The sequence below is a fragment of the Gymnoscopelus microlampas genome (assembly GCF_963454915.1).
Source record: "Gymnoscopelus microlampas genome assembly, chromosome: 15".
NCBI classification, from domain to species: Eukaryota; Metazoa; Chordata; class Actinopteri; order Myctophiformes; family Myctophidae; genus Gymnoscopelus; species Gymnoscopelus microlampas.
This window is the reverse complement of record NC_139952.1, coordinates 31683709-31701021: the sequence shown is the minus strand read 5'-3', so window position 1 is coordinate 31701021 and position 17313 is coordinate 31683709. Positions and strand designations below refer to the sequence as shown.

The window sequence follows — 17313 nt, the reverse complement described above, 5'->3', positions numbered from 1 at the left end:
TTATAAAGCTATTAAAAAGCTATAAGAAAAGGGAACAAAATGGAATGTAAATCATATCAGAATGAAATATGTGCAAGAAGAAGGATTGGATGGTGATCAGTCATCCATTGTGTGGTTCTGGATGAGTGAATGCGTTTTCACATTCCAATAGAACAGTTTTTCTTAAAGTGGGGTTTCCCAGGGGGTCCCCAGCTAAATGATTGATAATAGGAACCGATTGGACCCTTACAGGTCTGTAACTCAGAGAGTGTATCAAATGGAACCAAATGGACCATTACGGGTCCATTTGTACACTAACAGGGTTACATTAACGGAGGATTTTACAGTGCATTTTGGATCCCAGAGATGAAAATCATATCAAATGGAGGTCTGGTGGTTTAATGCATTGGTTCTCAAGGTGGGATCTAGGGTCCCCCAGGGGACCTTGAGGACTTACTGGTCCGTAACACTAGAGTTTTCAAATGGAACCAAATGAACCCCATTTGAACACTCTCAGAGTTAAGACTTGTAGATTGAGAGGTACAAAATCAAATCAAATCGGGGTCTGTTGCCTGATGCATATCAAACTGGGGATCCTTGACATTAAAAAAGTTGAGAATCACTGGTTTAATGCTTATCAAACTGGAGGTCTTTGAAATAAAAACAAATAAAAAGGTTGACAATCACTTAAAAATACATAAGTATGTGTTAAGCGTGGTAACACAACGGTTCTCAAAGTGGGGTCCGAGGACCCCCAGGGGTCCTTCGGGGGGTTTCCAGGGGGTCCCCAGCAAAATGGGGCAAATACAGCATCACAATCATTTTAACCACTTTATCCATGTTGGCTGTTAACAGCTGTACAAGCTTACAGCGTAACAGCTGTACAAGCTTACAGCGTATGTTATTTTTGAACATTTTTGAAAAAATCTCGAAAAGATTTTGAATAAAAAAATTAAATAAAACACAAATCTTCTCTTCTGGGGGTCCCTGGCACAAAACATTTTCAGAAGGGTGTCCGTGGCCAAATACATACCATTTTAGGGGTCCTTGACATGAAAAGGTTTGAGAAGCACTGTGTTAACATGTTCTGAACGGTGACCATAAAAAGAACAACAAACAAACAAAAGAGCCTCACTTACTTTAGCATGCGTTCGTTGCTCTCCTCGTCCATGCCCATCAGGGTGTTGAAGGACGAGGAGGAGGAGACGATGCCGAAGGACCCTAAGGGCTGATGGGTAATGGGCGAGGTGGTCTGGCGGGCCGACATGCCGCTGATGGAGGGCGAGTCTCTGAGGACGGAGGAGAAGGGCAGGCAGGTGGGGGCGCACGACACCGACATGTTCACCACCTCCACCACCTTCTTGTTCACGAAGGCCAGGCCCGATTGGGGGACCTTGGAGGGCTTGGCCTCGTGGCCGCCCAGCGGCTCTCTCTCGGCGGCCGGGTGCCCGTTCGCTAGGGTTGGAATTGAGGTAGAATTATACCGTATATTATTATATCATCGCTGTCGGGCAGAAACAAGCCATCTCCATTTTTCATCTATTAAAAAAAAATGTTTGCCTTTAAACAACCTTTACGTCTGTGTGTGGGTTTTACAAATATTGAACCAATGAAAAGTATTAAAAAGCGCTTCTCTAAACCTCTTAACTCCATTGGCTCCTCAAACTGTCGGTCAAACCACCTAACTAACTGACAATTTGGCCAATTTGGTATTAAAAAGGTCTTAAAAGTCATTAAATTGTCACTTTATAAATGTGCAGATACCCTGTATACACTTATAAGTTTACTGTTGAGTGAGAAAACAATGTTGCACATTAAGGGACCCCCCAACATAATTTGGGGACCCCCTGGGCGTCCCAACCCCCAGTTTGGGAACCAATGCCTTTTTTCCCCATCACTTCAATGCCGACTTCATCATTCGAGTGTGTCAAGCAAAAATAGTGAACATAGCTAATCTACACGCTCATGCACAAATGCGTTTCATTCCAATTCCTGAAAAGTAACGGTTTTGGACATACAAGGTTTCCACCCAACAGCAACGATAATGTTCTGAACAACCGTATATAATAGTGTCAAGATGTCATGTCACATGCAGGCCTGGTATCTATTGTTAGCTTGGTCCAGTGACACCAACAGCTCCTCTCTTATCTTTGTATATAACTAGGCTCGTTCCCTACTTTCCCCCAAGAGGTACGTACAGTACTGTACCACCATCCTGAATGTTTTAGTGTACTTCTCTCATGAGCTCATGTATTAAACTTCAATCGTATAATGTGAAGTTTCTCTGTTTGCCTAAACAATCAGTAATTCATACATCATGATATTTGACGATTAATTGTCATACAAATAATTGCAATTTACCGTTCAGGTTGACGGCGCCATGGGGCTGCGACCGATCACCAGTTATTAGACCCAGCTGGTTAGGCCTCTGTGTGGTGTTGGTGCCGTTGCGGCTATGGCAGCCGTCCGGATCCGAGGCTTTTGCCCGCCGGTGTGCGCCGGGGGTGTCCGCCACACCCTCCTCGTCCTGCAACCGGATCGGATGGAAATCTGCTGCCGGCACACTTTCCAAATCCGACAGGCTTTGGCACGCACGGCCGCAGGACGACCCTTCCACTTCAAAGAGACGCACGTGTGTCAAATCTGCGACCGCGTCTTTGTCTTCTTGGGAGTTCTCGTTCTTTACTTGGCCGGCGACAATGGCTTCCTCCGTCACGCGAGGTTCCTCTCCAGGCTGTCGGAGAAGCGATACTTCGGGGACGCCGTTTAACGTCGACTTCACGTCGAGCGCGTCTGACAGGAACTCTGCGTCACCGGAGCAGATGGCGTCTTTGGGAACGCCGTCGCGCTCGCCGGCTGAACCCCGGTCTAGCGGGGCTGTTTCACACTGCTCCCCCTCCTGGATGTCTTCCAGAGAGAAGTGGTTGATCCCTTCAAAATCAAATCAAATGAACATTTATTTGTGAAGCTCATCTACAACAACCGTGGTTGATCACGTGCAAAGTTCAGCAATTAAACCCTCTAGACTTAATAAACTGGACCTGAGTTGAATCTGTACTTGGACCGCTTTTTTCCATCTACACCAAATCTCTTCGCCAAAAATAGCCGATCTAAGCTCTTTGGGACGCATTGTGAGCTTGTAGATCGAACTTTTTTGGCTAATGTTCCCCCCAGAATATGGATGCTGGATTCAAATTGTTCAAATAAAAAATCTAAACAGCAATGAGAAAAACAGGACAATTGTAATTACAATGTAGGCATTTAGCAGACACTCTTAATCCAGAGCGATTTACAGTAAGGAAAATATGTAAATCATAAGTCTAACAGTAGTATATTGAAGAAAATCAATAATCTGTACATTGAAACTATACACACTATAGGATGCCAGGTCTACAAATGACCTGGCATCTGTCTACATACAGTAACATGCTAAATTACATTTCGGCCTTTGCATAAGCCTGCAATGTGGTCAAGGCTAGGGCAAGGACAGAACATTTACCTTGGTGCTGTTTGAAACTTTCCGCGTCGGGCTCCTGCCCGAGGACCCCCCGGTGGTGGTCCTCCTCCGTGTCTTCCGGGCTGCTGATCTGCGGCGCCGACACAGACTTGGTGAGCTTGCTGAGCTGCCTCTGGTGCTGGTCCTCCTCGTACGGCAGCGAGCTGATGGAGGTGAGCGAGGCCTGGATGCCCCCGCTGGGCAGGCTGCCGTTGCTCTCCATCTGCAGGCCCTCCAGGGAGCCCCGGTGGGCCGGGTTGTGGCGCCGCGCCATCCTCTGCGGGATCTCCCGCTCGCTGCAGAAGTCCCGGCCAGGAGGGTGGCCGCGGAGGAGCAGCGCAGAGGTGTCCCCGGGCCACGCCGCCACCGAGCTGGGCTCGCTCTCGATGCCCGAGTCCGAGATGACGGAGGAGGAGCGCTTCATGACCTTGGAGCCGGCCAGGCCGCCGCCGCCGCCGCGGTGCGTCAGCTCTCGTCTGAGGTCGCCGGCGGCGCAGGGAGGAGGCGTGTCGGCATGGGCACGGTGGTTATCGGGTACGCTGCCGACGGGGGGGTCCTCGCTCTCGTCGTCCATGGACTGAGTCAGCGGCATGGTGACGTCGGACTCCTCCTCCTCGTTGTACGCGTGGCATTGTCCCGTGGCGGCGTGCTCCAGACTCGCCGTGACGTCATCATCGAGGCGTTCCTGGTGAGCAGAGGACTCGTCGCCGATGCCTGAGGTATTAGAGTCGGTGATGGAGTCGCGGTGTGAGGTCAGGACTAGGACCGGCCCTCCTCCTCCTCTGCACGGGTCGGCGTCCGAGGGTCTGGTGGTGACGTCCCTGAGCCCCTGGTGACAGCTGTCCCCCGGCTGGCTTTGCTCATCCGACTCTGACTCTGTATGGCCCGGCTGTGTTGGAGACAAGGACACCCAAATTGATATATATTTGGCCAGGGACCCCCAGAAGAGAAGATTTGTGTTAAAAAACATTTTCAATATTTTTTTTTTTCAAAAATAGCAGATGTACAAGCTCGCAGCGCGGCACAAAGTCAAGTGATGCGCTGTGAGCTTGTATATCTGCTATTTTTAAATAGCCACGTTAACAAATTTTGCTACGGACCCCACTGGAACCCCTCCAAGAATCCCTGGTTCCCACTTTGAGTACTACTGAGTTAAATGTCCATTTCACCTATTTTCAACCTTATCTTCACATGCTCTATGCACAGCAGCCATATTGGAAAGAAATTGGGCGCTCTTCCTTACTTCCTTCACAGGTTTTACCAATTATACTAATTAAGGCTCTGTTCCATTCAGGTCAAACAGAGTCAGGGTGCTGATTTTGTGCATGTTGGCTTTCCAAAAATAGCCTACACTACAAGCTCACAACGGGTCGCAAACGCAACCCGTTGTGAGCTTGTAGATCGGCGTTTTTAGGTGAATGTTACCCCCAAGAATAGGCAGAGCTGGGGTTCAAGTGTTGTTTTAACCTTGGTTAGAGAGGGCACTCTCGGCCCGTCCTGGCTGAGAACAGGGCTCTGGGCGCTCCTGCTCTGCTCTCCTATGAGAGACACGTATGTGGGCAGGTCCATGTAGTCCTCGCTGTCCGAAGGCTCCAGAGGTGTTGCTGGTGATCCGGTGTGACCATGCTGCTGGCCTCTCTCGCGACTCCTCCTACCGCCGGCGGCGTTGATGATGACGACGGCGTCCGAGTGTGTCCTCTCGTCGGTCGCCTGCTCTGCAAACACGCAAAAGAAAAGTTTGGGGACGTGGATCTCGGAAATTCACGCGACCGCAGCCTGTGACAGTCAGTCGAACTAATCGATTAAATCGATTCGTTTGATTAACGGTTGCACCCCCTACAAAAGGGGTTCCAACTTTATTAACCACGACCCCATTTTGGCGTCCTCTTCACGTAGGTCGTGACGACCTCACTATTTTTTCTTTTTCCGTTTCTTGATAAAAAAAAAAAATCTGCTTTTTTTGGTTGCCAATGCGCACCTTCCCACGACCCCACGTTGGGTCGCGACCCACAGTTTGAGAACCGCCGCCCTACATCAATTAAACAAATACCTGTTTGAGGAGACTCCACAAATCTGTCCTCAAAGATGATGGGCAGGCTGTTCCAGTCTCCGTCGATGTCCAGGCACTCAACGGGTAATGGAGGCATCCTGGACAGGTAGTCTGAGCAACGCACCTCTGCTGCTATCTGCCCATGTCTGTTGATTCTGCATGAAGGAGAGAGAGGCAGGCAATAGATTTTTACTCTTCACAGAATCATTAAACTTTACTCGGTTTGTATAGTAATGCCTCAGGCCATGAAAAGAGTTTGATTTCATAAAAAAAAACAGGATTCAACTTTGAGGTTGTTCGGTGTGATTTCACTGGAGGAGTGATTCAAGGCTCACGGTTCAAGTTTCTTTATTGTTTTGTCTTGTGTATAGGTACATAAGACATAAGCTTGGGTATAGCACAGTGGTGAAGTGCCTGCCCACCACCTCGGAGGTTGTGGGTTCGAATCCACCACAGTGCATCCGGCCTTTGTCAAGCGTTTATACGAACACAATTGGCCCGTGTTCAGGGGAGGGAAGCCGGGAGGGTGATATTACTGCACGTATTCCTAAAGGGCTGCGGCGGCCCCTATCAGTGGGGAGAGTTGGGCGCGAGGAGCGGGCTCCTCACTGGCAGGTGAGCCAGTAGGATACAACAGCAATGACAAGACAGAAATATATGTGGGGATGAATCAATTGGCATAACAACTAAATTGGGGAGAAAATGGGTAAAAAAAAAAGGAGTAAAAAATAAAGTTCAGCTCCTCAGACATTGTAGCAGCAAGAGTAATAGGGTGATGCTTACAGGTCTTCCTGGAACGTCAGTGAGGTCTCCTTATGATGCTCAGTGAAGAAGTACGCCTCCGAAAATCTCCTGACCTGACATTTAAAACAGCAAACATTTAATGGAGTGAGTTACTGTACATACATACATACATACATACATACATACATACAGAAATTTATGGAAGTTACACTGTAGCTGCCTTTCAGTAATATTTAAAAAAAAGGCATCTGCAGAACTACAGTGGTTCTTCAGACACCATGCATTAGCGAGGAACCTCGAGGGATCTAGGTTGAACCCATTACAACCGGGAAAGCATCTGTGTCATTTTAGATTTGAGCTAAAAAGCATTATTTCATACTTTGGCTATTCAAAAATAGCAGATACAAGTTATGTTGATCTGCTATTTTTGAAAAATCATGACAATTTGTGCAAATCTTTGAATATGTATTTTCTTTTAAAGTGAACATTTTTAACTCAAATCTTTCCTTCTGGGGGTCCCTCCCTGGAACAAAATATTTTGAGATGGGGGTCCGCGACCAAATACATATCGTTTTGGGGGTCCTTGACATGAAAAGGTTTGCAAACCACTGATATAGCAACATAAGTTTTTCTGAAAACTTGTTAGAATTTAAAAGACATCTGTAGAATGGGCCTCAGGCCTTAATGGGTTAAAATCTGTTTAAAGTTCTGATGTGACAGAGAAGCGTGATACGAGACTGCTCATCTCCAGCTGTAATTAGAAATGAATTCACCCATGAAACTCAGCCACCATGACAGGAAAATCACTGGCAAATCAGTCCCCCCACCCATGATGCACCCACCCCGGCACCCCTGCGATAATTACAGAATAAGTGTTAATTGAAATCCTAACTCTCTTGTGTGGGTGGAGGCAAGACAATATTCCCTCAAGGTAGACCCATACACCAAGGCAAACATATTCATTATTCAGCCACAACTCAGGGAAGAAAAAGGAGGGGGAAAAAGCAGTCCAATATAGGAGCCTTGGGGAGCAGAAAGCAGACGGAGAACAGTTTCATATTAATATTAAACATCCTACTGATTAAATATGATATTATATTAAAAAAGCATATTAGCCCCCTCAACCAGGCTTAAGCTACTGTGGCCTATAGTCTTTATTATTACGCTAATCCATCCTGCACTTGTAATATTTAAGGTTCACGGAACGGAGACTCAATTAAAATATGATGCGGACCTTTGAATCGCAATCTCTGAGATTTAATTGGTCCTATGCGTGGGACAAAGTGGATTCTGAGCACAAACGAGATGCAACGTAAGGCCAATCAAAAATCATCAGCCCTGTTAAACATTGTACTAGTTAATCAACTCTAACCGGGAACACATCTGTGTAACCACTTTATCCATATTTTATACTTTGGCTATTCAAAAATAGCAGATATACAAGCTCATAGCGTGGCACCGAGTGCCACGCTATGAGCTTGTAGATCTGCTATTTTTGAAAAATCGTGAAAATGTGTGTAAATCTTTGAATATATATATTTTTTTAAAGGGAACATTTTTAACTCAAATCTTTGCTTCTGGGGGGTCCCTGGAACAACATATTTTGAGATGGGGGTCCGCGGCCAAATACATTTTGGGGGTTCTTGACAGGAGAAAGTTTGAGAACCACTGATTATAGCAGCATAGGTTTTTTCAAAAAACTGTTAGAATCCCCCAGAAGCAAAGATTTGAGTTAAAAATGTTCGGTTTAAAAATATATATTTTCAAAAATGTGCACACATTTGTATATCTTGAGAGCTTGTATATCTGCTATTTTTTAATAGCCAAAGTATAAAATATGGATAAAGTGGTTACACAGATGTGTTCCCAGTTAGCAACACACAGATATCTGTATATCTGCTATTTTTGAATAGCCAAAGAAACTTTGGCTCGATTACTTCCCGGTCTAAATGGATTAACCAAACTATCACATCAATCAATGTCTGGAGGATTCAGCGCTGGGCCTCTGCAGGATAATTAACCCATCACACACGCATTATACTCCATGTGTAAACCCACACGGTGTACTGAGGCATACTGGATGCTTTTGACAACCTCACATTATTGATGCAATATATAGAATCACACAAAAAAAGTTTGAATTAGTAATGATTAAAGTTGTATTCTCTTTTAAGTAAAGTGTTACCCTTCAAACAGTGCTTCTGGTGTGGGGGATATGGCGCAGTATTAGAAACTCACCCTGAGTGTGTGGTGCTCCTGGGCCAGATAGGAGAGCATGTGAGGGTTGGGTTAGGGTTAGGGTTAAGGTAGTAGGTAGTGTCTCACGCTGAGTGTGTGGTACTCCTGGGCCAGATAGGAGAGCATGTGAGGGTTGGGTTAGGGTTAGGGTTAGGGTTAAGGTAGTAGGTAGCGTCTTACCCTGAGTGTGTGGTGCTCCTGGGCCAGATAGGAGAGCATGTGAGGGTTGAGCACAGCGCCCTCCAGGAAGTGGCTCCACAGGGCGGTCAGCTGGGAACACAGCTGGCTGACGTCTCTGCTGATCTGCTCCGCCACCTTCTCAGGACCTTCCTGCAGCTACCATGGGATGGATGGATGGAGGAGAAGATGAGTCAATGAGGGCAAAACCAGCCACTGCTATGTATAATAATACTGTGAGCTATGATAATAAATAACAGCCTATGTAGATATCAAAACTAAACTATATCAAGCAACCCATGCTTGCCAAAAAGGGACCACAGGCTGTTTAACATGTAAATCCCTTGCAGCATTATGAATACACAGTCACACACACCTACCTGTAATTCCACTGTGAGTTGGTGTAAAGTCTCTTCTACAGGCAGCTCCTCTGTGGACACACATGTATGGTCAGAAGCTAATGATAGTGTGAGCCCAGAAAAGGAAAAAGAATGAAAATGGAGTTGATGGTTTTGGACAGTTTCATGTCAAGGACCCCCGAATTGACAAGCATTTGACCACGCGCCCCCCATTTGAAAAGATCTTGTGCTAGGGACCCCTAGAGGAACTATAGAATATCCTAAGTATAAAATAGGGTTAAGTGGTTAAACTGACTGTGGATGCTATGAACTCATTTTGTTGGGGACCCCCTGAAACCCCTCCAAGGACCCCTGTGGGGGTTCCCCCCCCGGGACCCCACTTTGAAAACCATTTATTTTTCTTAACCTCACCTACAGTGTACAGTATATTCAGAAGCTTAGCCCAAGGAATATTACTGCAATTTCAAGCCAAGACAAGAAAAGAAAAGAAAAGAGGGAACATTTTTTTTTTTTAAATAGAGGCAATTGTTTGGATACGTAAGGCAAGGCAAGGCAGAGCAGTTCAATGTGCTTTACACCAGGGGTCTTCAACAGGGGGTCTGGGACCCCTATGGGGTCCTCAGAGTTACTACAGGGGGTCCGCCAAATCTTTGTGTGATAGGATTTTTTTTTTTACATTAACCACTTGAACCCTAGCATCCCTTTTCTGAGGAGAACTTTAGCCAAAAATAGCAGATCTACAAGCTCACAACGCCTCGCAGCTGCTATTTTTGGCAAAGAGTTATAAGTGTGGAGGGAAAAAAAGAGCAGCAAAAGTTTATCTGAAACACAATTTTATACAATATAGAGGGGATCCCTGCTTCATCTCTCTCTCAGCTAGGGGGTCCTTGGCCTGAAAACGTTGAAGACCCCTGCTTTACACAGAACATCAAGCAAGGGATACACAATTCTACATGACATTAGGATGCATGAAACATCAGAAGTTACAGAACACAGTTACAGTGCAGAAGAGAGAGAAAGTGAAGAGGTTTGTCCTCATAAGCTCACCTAGGTCTAACGAGGTCTGGTTTGTCCTCATAAGCTCACCTAGGTCTAACGAGGTCTGCTGCAGCTGTGGGATCTCCTTCATCAGTGCACTGTGGTACGTGTGCAGGCCTCTGTGCGCGGCCAGCAGGAGGCGACAGAGTCTTCTGTGCCACGTGTGAGCTCTCTGCAGGCAGCTCTCACTGGGCACATAGAAACTACCCTGCATGGAGAGAGAGAGAGAGGAAAGTCACTAAGTATTTACTCAAGTAACTGTACTTACGTACACATTTTGGGAACATAAAGGCTGCCCTGGGGAGAGGGAGACAGAGGAAATGCTCTATGTAGGTCAGCAGCAGTCACCTCTCTGTTCTCTGATGATTTTAGCATTTTATGGCTATTAATGTCTTTTTCGGCCTACTGCATGAGTCAACAGGGGGTCCGGGACTCCTAGGGAGTTCTTTTTTACATTTTATTTTTATTTTTACCACTTGAAACCTAGCATTCCTGTTCCGGAGGGACCATTGCCGAAAATAGCTTCTTGATCTTATAGATCAGCTATTTTCGGAAAAGAGGTTTGGTGTAAGGGGAAATAGAGCAGGCCAAGTACAGAGTCAAAGGTCAAGTTATGTCTGAAAACACATTTTAATCCAACACTGATGATAGTGCTGTCAAAACAAGTCTATGCAGAAATCTATGAAAAAGTCTAAATAGTTTGTAACTGGTAAAAAGGTCTGTATTTTACTTGAGTAAAAGTACCAAAGTATAACTCCCAAACGTTTTAAAAGTTTGACAGAATCTTTCTAAAAAAGCAGATGTACAAGCTCACAACATATCACATCGTGTGAGCTTGTACGTAGATATGTTTTGAATAGCCAAAAATAGGGCTTAAGTTAGGTTTTGCAATAATAATATACGTAAATCAACAAAGTTACTAGTAACAAAAGATGTCAAATAATTGTAGAGTAAACAAACAATATTTATTGAAAAATGTAAAAACTCAAGTAAAGTAAAAGTCCCCCAAAATGTTGACTCAAGTAACAGTACTTGAGTAAATGTACTTTCCACACTGCGACTCGTCGTTAATAACGGACATGTAACACATGCTTGGATTTTTACGGCCTCCGTGGCGAGGGCTGTAGTGGCTTGTCTTTGCTTGACCTTGAAAAGGGAGCTCCTGATAATTGGTTGCTACATCAAAAAAAAAAAGACGCTAGACACAAGTGGCTCCTAAAAACAGCTTGTTGTCGAGCTGTAAAAACAGATCAATACTTGTACGTGGCGCTTTGAGGATGTAACACTTCCTCGCTATGACCTTTAAAAAAAAAAGGGTTCCAAGGGCAGGAAACCAACCCACAATCCTTAATATTGCAGGCCAAGGACCCCTTAGCTGAGAGAAAGATGAAGCAGGGAACCCCACTTATATTGTATAAAATTCTGTTGCAGTTTAAACCTTTTCATAGATGGCTTGTTTGACAGCACTATCATCAGTGTTGTGTAAATTCATGTGTTTTGCCTTCACCGATCTACAAGCTCACAACGTGACACATTGTGATCTTGTATACAGTAGCTGTCATTTCTGGCGAATAGGCATACATAGGGATGCAATATAGGGTTCAAGTGGTTAAAGTAAAAAAAAAAATAACCCTAACCGTGTTTAAGACCCATGGTCTAAGACATTGGTTCTCAAAGTGGGGTCCAGGGAACCCCAGGGTCCTTGAGGGAGTTCCAGGGGGTCCCCAGCTAAATGATGGATAGTTAGGAACCAAATGGACCCTTATGGGTCTGTAACTCTGAGAGCGTACAAATGAGTGTACCCTAACAGGTCCATTTGGTTCCATTTGTACACTCTCAGAGAAAAATGTACATTGATTTTACAATATAAATCGGGCTCCCAGAGATAGAAATGCCATTAAATGGGGGTCCGTAGCCCTAATGCATGTCAAATTGGGGGTCCTTGAAATTAAAATGGTTGCGAATCACTGCTAGAGCCGTAAAGATCTTCTAATATGGGGGTCCCTGGCCTGGCATATCTTTTAACACACTAATAAGTGTCAATTTGGGGGTCCTTGACATGAAAAGGTTTGAGAACCACTGGTTTAAGACATGGTAGACAAAGTGTCCACCATGTCTCAAAAGACAAATGATTTCATGTTGAAAAGGTACAAAGTTGAAAAGGGCATGAAGATCAAGACCTGGAACGCATCTGTGTCACGTTTTGCTATTCAAAAATAGCAGATATACAAGCTCATAGCGCGGCACCGAGTGCTGCGCTATGAGCTTGTATATCTGCTATTTTAAAAAAAATCTTGAAACATTTTTTTTTAGATTTTTTTCAAAAAACTGTTAGGATTTAGAAAACATTTTTAAGAATCGCCTCAGGTCTTAACGAGTTAATCGTCAAATCAAAATGTCAGTAGAATAATAGAGGATAGAGCAACATAATCATTTAGGTTGATCATTTTGTCAGAGCAGAGAGAATATAACGTCTCTGTCAGGTGGAAACCTCATATGTCCAAAAACTTTTCAGGATTCAAATAAAAAAATAGCTAAAGTATCAGATCTACAAGCTCTTGTGACGCTGCAGTATGATCAAGTAGAGCGTTCATTTACGAAAAAACACAAAAGGTTAGAATATGGAGATTTTTCTGCCCGACAGCAACGATAATCATTTTGGTTGATGATTTTTGTAAGAGCAGAGAGAACATAATTGAATGTTTAATATGATTTAATACTGTACATCAAGGATACTGTTTCCTTGGTGTTGAATTTAGATCATGGTGTGCAATGCAGGCCTCGTCCCCAGCAGATGGCCCTCTTTCAATGCCACAAATAAACATCAAACTAAATTTATTCAGTACTGTGTGTGCGTGCGTGCGTGCGTGCGTGCGTGCGTGCGTGCGTGCGTGTGTGTGTGGTGTAGTGTTAGGGTTAGCGGAACAGTTATTTCTGTCCATTGTACTGCCTCTAAAAATCACCAACTTAATAATGTGTTAATAATGTGTAAATTATTTGCAAATTGGTTGGTCAATTGTGCTAACAACTATCAGCTTAGATCAGTGGTTCTCACAAAGTGGGGTCCGGGGACCCCACTTTGTGACCAGGGGTCCTTGGTGGAGGGGGGTTCCAGGGGGTCCCCAGCAAAACCACTTGAACCCTTTAGGGTAAAGCGCATTGGATTGCCTTTCACATTGAATTGCCTTGTTGTTGAAATGTGCTATACAACTAAACTTGCCATGCCTTGCCCTATATACAGTACTTGAGCAATTTGAAAAGATCAGATATACAAGCTCACAACGTGTCGCAATGCGACACGTTGTGAGCTTGTAGATCTGCTATTTTCAAAGAATCTTGAAATAAAATAAATAAATCTTGTATGTCGTCCATGGCACATAATATTTTCAGATGTGGGTCCGCGGCCAAATTCATTTTGGGGGTCCTTGACATGAAAAAGTTTGAGCACCATTGGTTTAGACATCAGCTGTTAAAAGGTTTTGCTCCAGAATTCGACCACTGACTGTCCCTGCTCCACTGGCCCTTGACCTGACACGGATACCAACAGAGTTCAGCCCGTGGCTGTCATGTTTTGGGTAGCGCCAGTGGGGCTCGGAGATTTGAAAGGCATGTAAAAGGCCCGTGTATGTGGGGATGTACTGTAATTTGCCCCGAGCCAGTAAAGCTGTGGGCCCTATCATCATACCTGCGTGTACTCTGTAATTGCGACGCTGCAGTATACCGACACCAGGAAGGAACATCTGTATGTTTACTTTCATAATTTCTCTTTACCTTTATAGAGGGCCTGCCTGGCTTAGGCTCCAAGTCGAGGGCAAAAGAAAAATAGCTATTTTTCACTATGAACTAGTCATTATCCTAAAACTACAGTTATCTCTCTCCCTCTCCCTCTCCCTCTCTCTCTCTCTCTCTCTCTCTCTCTCTCTCTCTCTCTCTCTCCCCCCCTCTCCCTCTCCCTCTCTCTCTGACTATGCACGGGATGTGTCCCAGTTCTAAAAGACCGGCCGACTGGACTCATTTCACCTATTTTATACCTCTTGTTCACAAGAAAAACACATGCGTCACAGTCAGGATTTAACTGGATCGGCGCCAATGCGGATTGCTTTGCTGCTGCAATGCATCATGGGACAATCAGTCATAGTGGGCCCATCTGCCACAGTAAGATGACTCTGACTGTATTAATCATGTAACTCAGTGGTTCTAAAAAAAGAAAAATGGTTTCAAGGACCCCCATAACTCTGAGAGTGTACAAGGGTCCATTTGGTTCCATGTGTACGCTCTCAGAGTTACAGACCTTTTGAGAACCACTGTTATGACTCCATGAAAACCTAGAGAGACAGACCAGACTGAAGAAGACATGCAACAGTGAGTCATTCGCCTACACCTTTATACTGGTTTGCTTTTCTCTGAAAATAGCAGAGATAACAGCTGTTCTCCTTTCATAAAATAAACAAGACATCTCTGTCTGTCTGTCTGTCACACAAAATGTGTCCCTAGTAGTGATGTCCGGGCCGACCCGTACCCCAGGCGGACGGGTTCTAGATTACGACGCAAATATCGTGGGGCGGGCGAAGCGGGTCAACCCACGGAAGATTAAAAAAAACCACCAAAACACACCTTCTCCCTCTCGCGTGCGCACGCTCTCTCTCTCTCTCTGTGCCCCTCTCTTTCTTTCTCTCTGGAAAGCAATTGAATGGACTTGCTTGTGTGTCAGTTTTTTTGGCAGGTTGCGGGACGGGCTGGGTCGTTGATTTATATCCATTTTTGCGGGCCGGGTTGGGGCGGATTGAGCTCCCGTGCGGGGTGGGCGGGGCGGGTTATGAAAAAACCTGATCCGCGCATCACAAGTCCCTAGCATGACTCACAGAATCTCTGTCTGTCTGTATACATGTCACACAAAATCTGTCTCTGGCATAACTTGGACAATGTCTGACCGTTCAGTCTCAAACAGTCTCAAACTATGGGACACACACGCGTGTGTGTCCCATATGACCCGGAGTGTGGCGAATCGGACGGACCCAACGGATTCCGAAAACCTAACAATCACAAATATCTTTATCTGTCGGCCCGCGGGTCTGAGAAAGAGCAGCCTAATAAAGTCTAATAACAGAGTGGGCCTCCCTGTCCAATCTTCAGCTATTGAAATGTAAATTTCAATTGCTTTATACTTTGCCAATAACAACAACCTTGTGCTTCACAATAACAATGATGCAACTAAGACAGATTTTCAGCTAGGATCCAAATGTCACACTTCTTCATGAGTTTCACTTTCACTTCACTAGGCATTTCAGCTTTTCGCGGCTATGATTGGTCAACTTTTGAAGGGACATGCAGTACGAACACTCACACACACAAACAGTACTAGCTCAGTGGCCTTGTGGTTAGAGCATCTGCACTGAGATTGGGAGATTGGGGTTCAATTCCACAGGCCGGGTCATACCAAAGACCCGAAAAAAAAATGGGCACTCTGGGTAAGTCCCTGCGACATACTAGCGTCATGTCCAGGGGGTGTACTTCTACATCAAGCCGCCTCACGCTACAGAAACAGGAGATACAGTCGGCTCCTGCCCTATGGGTCACATGGCTCGGCGGGAACCATTGGTTCCTAAGGCTACTTTCTTCCTTAGATACAGTACATACAATATACCGTATTTAGACATACTGTACAGACAACCCCTGTTATAGACAGCGTGGGCGTGCAAACCAAACACATCCTCGAGTTTAAAAGTACCAGTAGAGCAGAATAAAGACCGTGGAACATTGCATCCCGCCTTCTCTGTGAGAGGCTAGCGCTGCAATTCAGCTGATATCACTGGAAAGCGCAACGTGCTATTTTGCAACAACAACACAAATGGGGCTTATAAGGAAATGCCATGGTGTTAAAGGGAAAGTGCTGAAAACGTACTTTGGCCGCAGGTAAAAAAGAAAGGCTCTAAATAAATAAAGGTAGGAGAGACCACAGACCGCTTGTGTACAGGTTTCACCTGCAGCTATGTGGTACGTGGCGATCAGAGGAGAACTCATTACTGTGATCAAACGGCGCTCTCCCGCCTGGCAAAACGCAGCGCTTATTAAAGTGCCCGGTCGGGGGTTCAGTGTAAAAAAAACAACCTCAGCGAGGGCGGGGGGGGCAACCCGGGCTCTCGTTAAGATTTACAGCGTAGTCTGTGACGCGCACGGGGACGGAGGGAGAGAGATACACGTGATAGACATGAGAGCGAGGGGCGGGGGAGGGAGGAGTGGAACCGGCCGACCAACCAGACGCTTTACAACCCGTCACCAGCGTGCCATACAGGAAACGATGGAGAGACAGCCAGAAGGGAAGTGGGATGAGAGAGGCACATCGTTATGGCTGGCCCCCGTTGGCCATTGCACAGTGCACAGCGCACACAGCCATTATGGTGAGGTAGCACCTCTGGATACGTGGCCACGTTGATGCCCTGGAGTCAGCGCACATGTGACCAAGGCTATTACTGTATGAAGAAGGAATAGAAGCTTTCTGCGCCTGGCATGAGCCAGTTGAAGCACTTTGGAGGCAAGCTGAAAAGCCGGAAGCTATGATGGAATGCATTGAAGTCAATGGGTTCAGGGATATAAAAGAAGACATATCACACACATTGTTTTCTGATTGCTTGTTTTTGGATGTGCACACTCAACGCTGTCTCACCCCCAAAAGGCATATTGTGACTTATTGACCAAACATCAACATGTGACTTGAAGAGGGGGCAAAAAAGTCACATGTTGACTTTTGGGAAAAATATGATTTGCGATTCTGTCCCTATCGGGATATACCTCGGACGGCGCTGAGTCGGCGCCGAGTCGCCTAAGCTTGCTCTGCGGTGCCTCCCGTGGCTCAAGTCCGTTTGAGACAGCGTGCCACCGTCGTTTTAACAGTTTTTTTTGTCGGACCGCCTTGTCGGACTGTCAAAAACGCTGAGAACTGGACTTCCGCATTCTTGGAGTGTGGAAATCTCAAAAACTCAACATGTGCCTTATTTGCCCCCCCTTCAAGTCAAATGTTGACGTTTGGTCAATAAGACACAATATGACTTTTTGGGGTGAGACGCTGTTGGCACACTACATTATATAATTGTATTGAGGTACTGTATCTAAAGAGCACAGTAAGTTTCTGTCATCGTGAGTATTGGTTGGACAGGCTGTCAATAATTGACAGTCTCACGATAACAGCCCATACTCAGAAACTGACTCAGTGCTCTTTAGATACCTGAATAAAA

At 45.4% G+C, this 17313-nt stretch overlaps 1 protein-coding gene across 1 annotated transcript in view; it reads right to left on the bottom strand.

The window, feature by feature from the left end:
* Positions 1-17313, bottom strand: part of fam135b (family with sequence similarity 135 member B) — a gene marked incomplete at both ends in the record, with an annotated part of 61776 nt that overhangs the window by 12530 nt on the left and 31933 nt on the right. Inside the window, 9 exons of the mRNA XM_084080424.1 lie at positions 1119-1434; positions 2341-2910; positions 3479-4364; positions 4943-5190; positions 5526-5680; positions 6309-6382; positions 8688-8843; positions 9065-9114; positions 10130-10289. Coding sequence (XP_083936550.1) covers positions 1119-1434; positions 2341-2910; positions 3479-4364; positions 4943-5190; positions 5526-5680; positions 6309-6382; positions 8688-8843; positions 9065-9114; positions 10130-10289 — 2615 coding nt within the window. The remainder of the gene's footprint in view (positions 1-1118; positions 1435-2340; positions 2911-3478; positions 4365-4942; positions 5191-5525; positions 5681-6308; positions 6383-8687; positions 8844-9064; positions 9115-10129; positions 10290-17313) is intronic.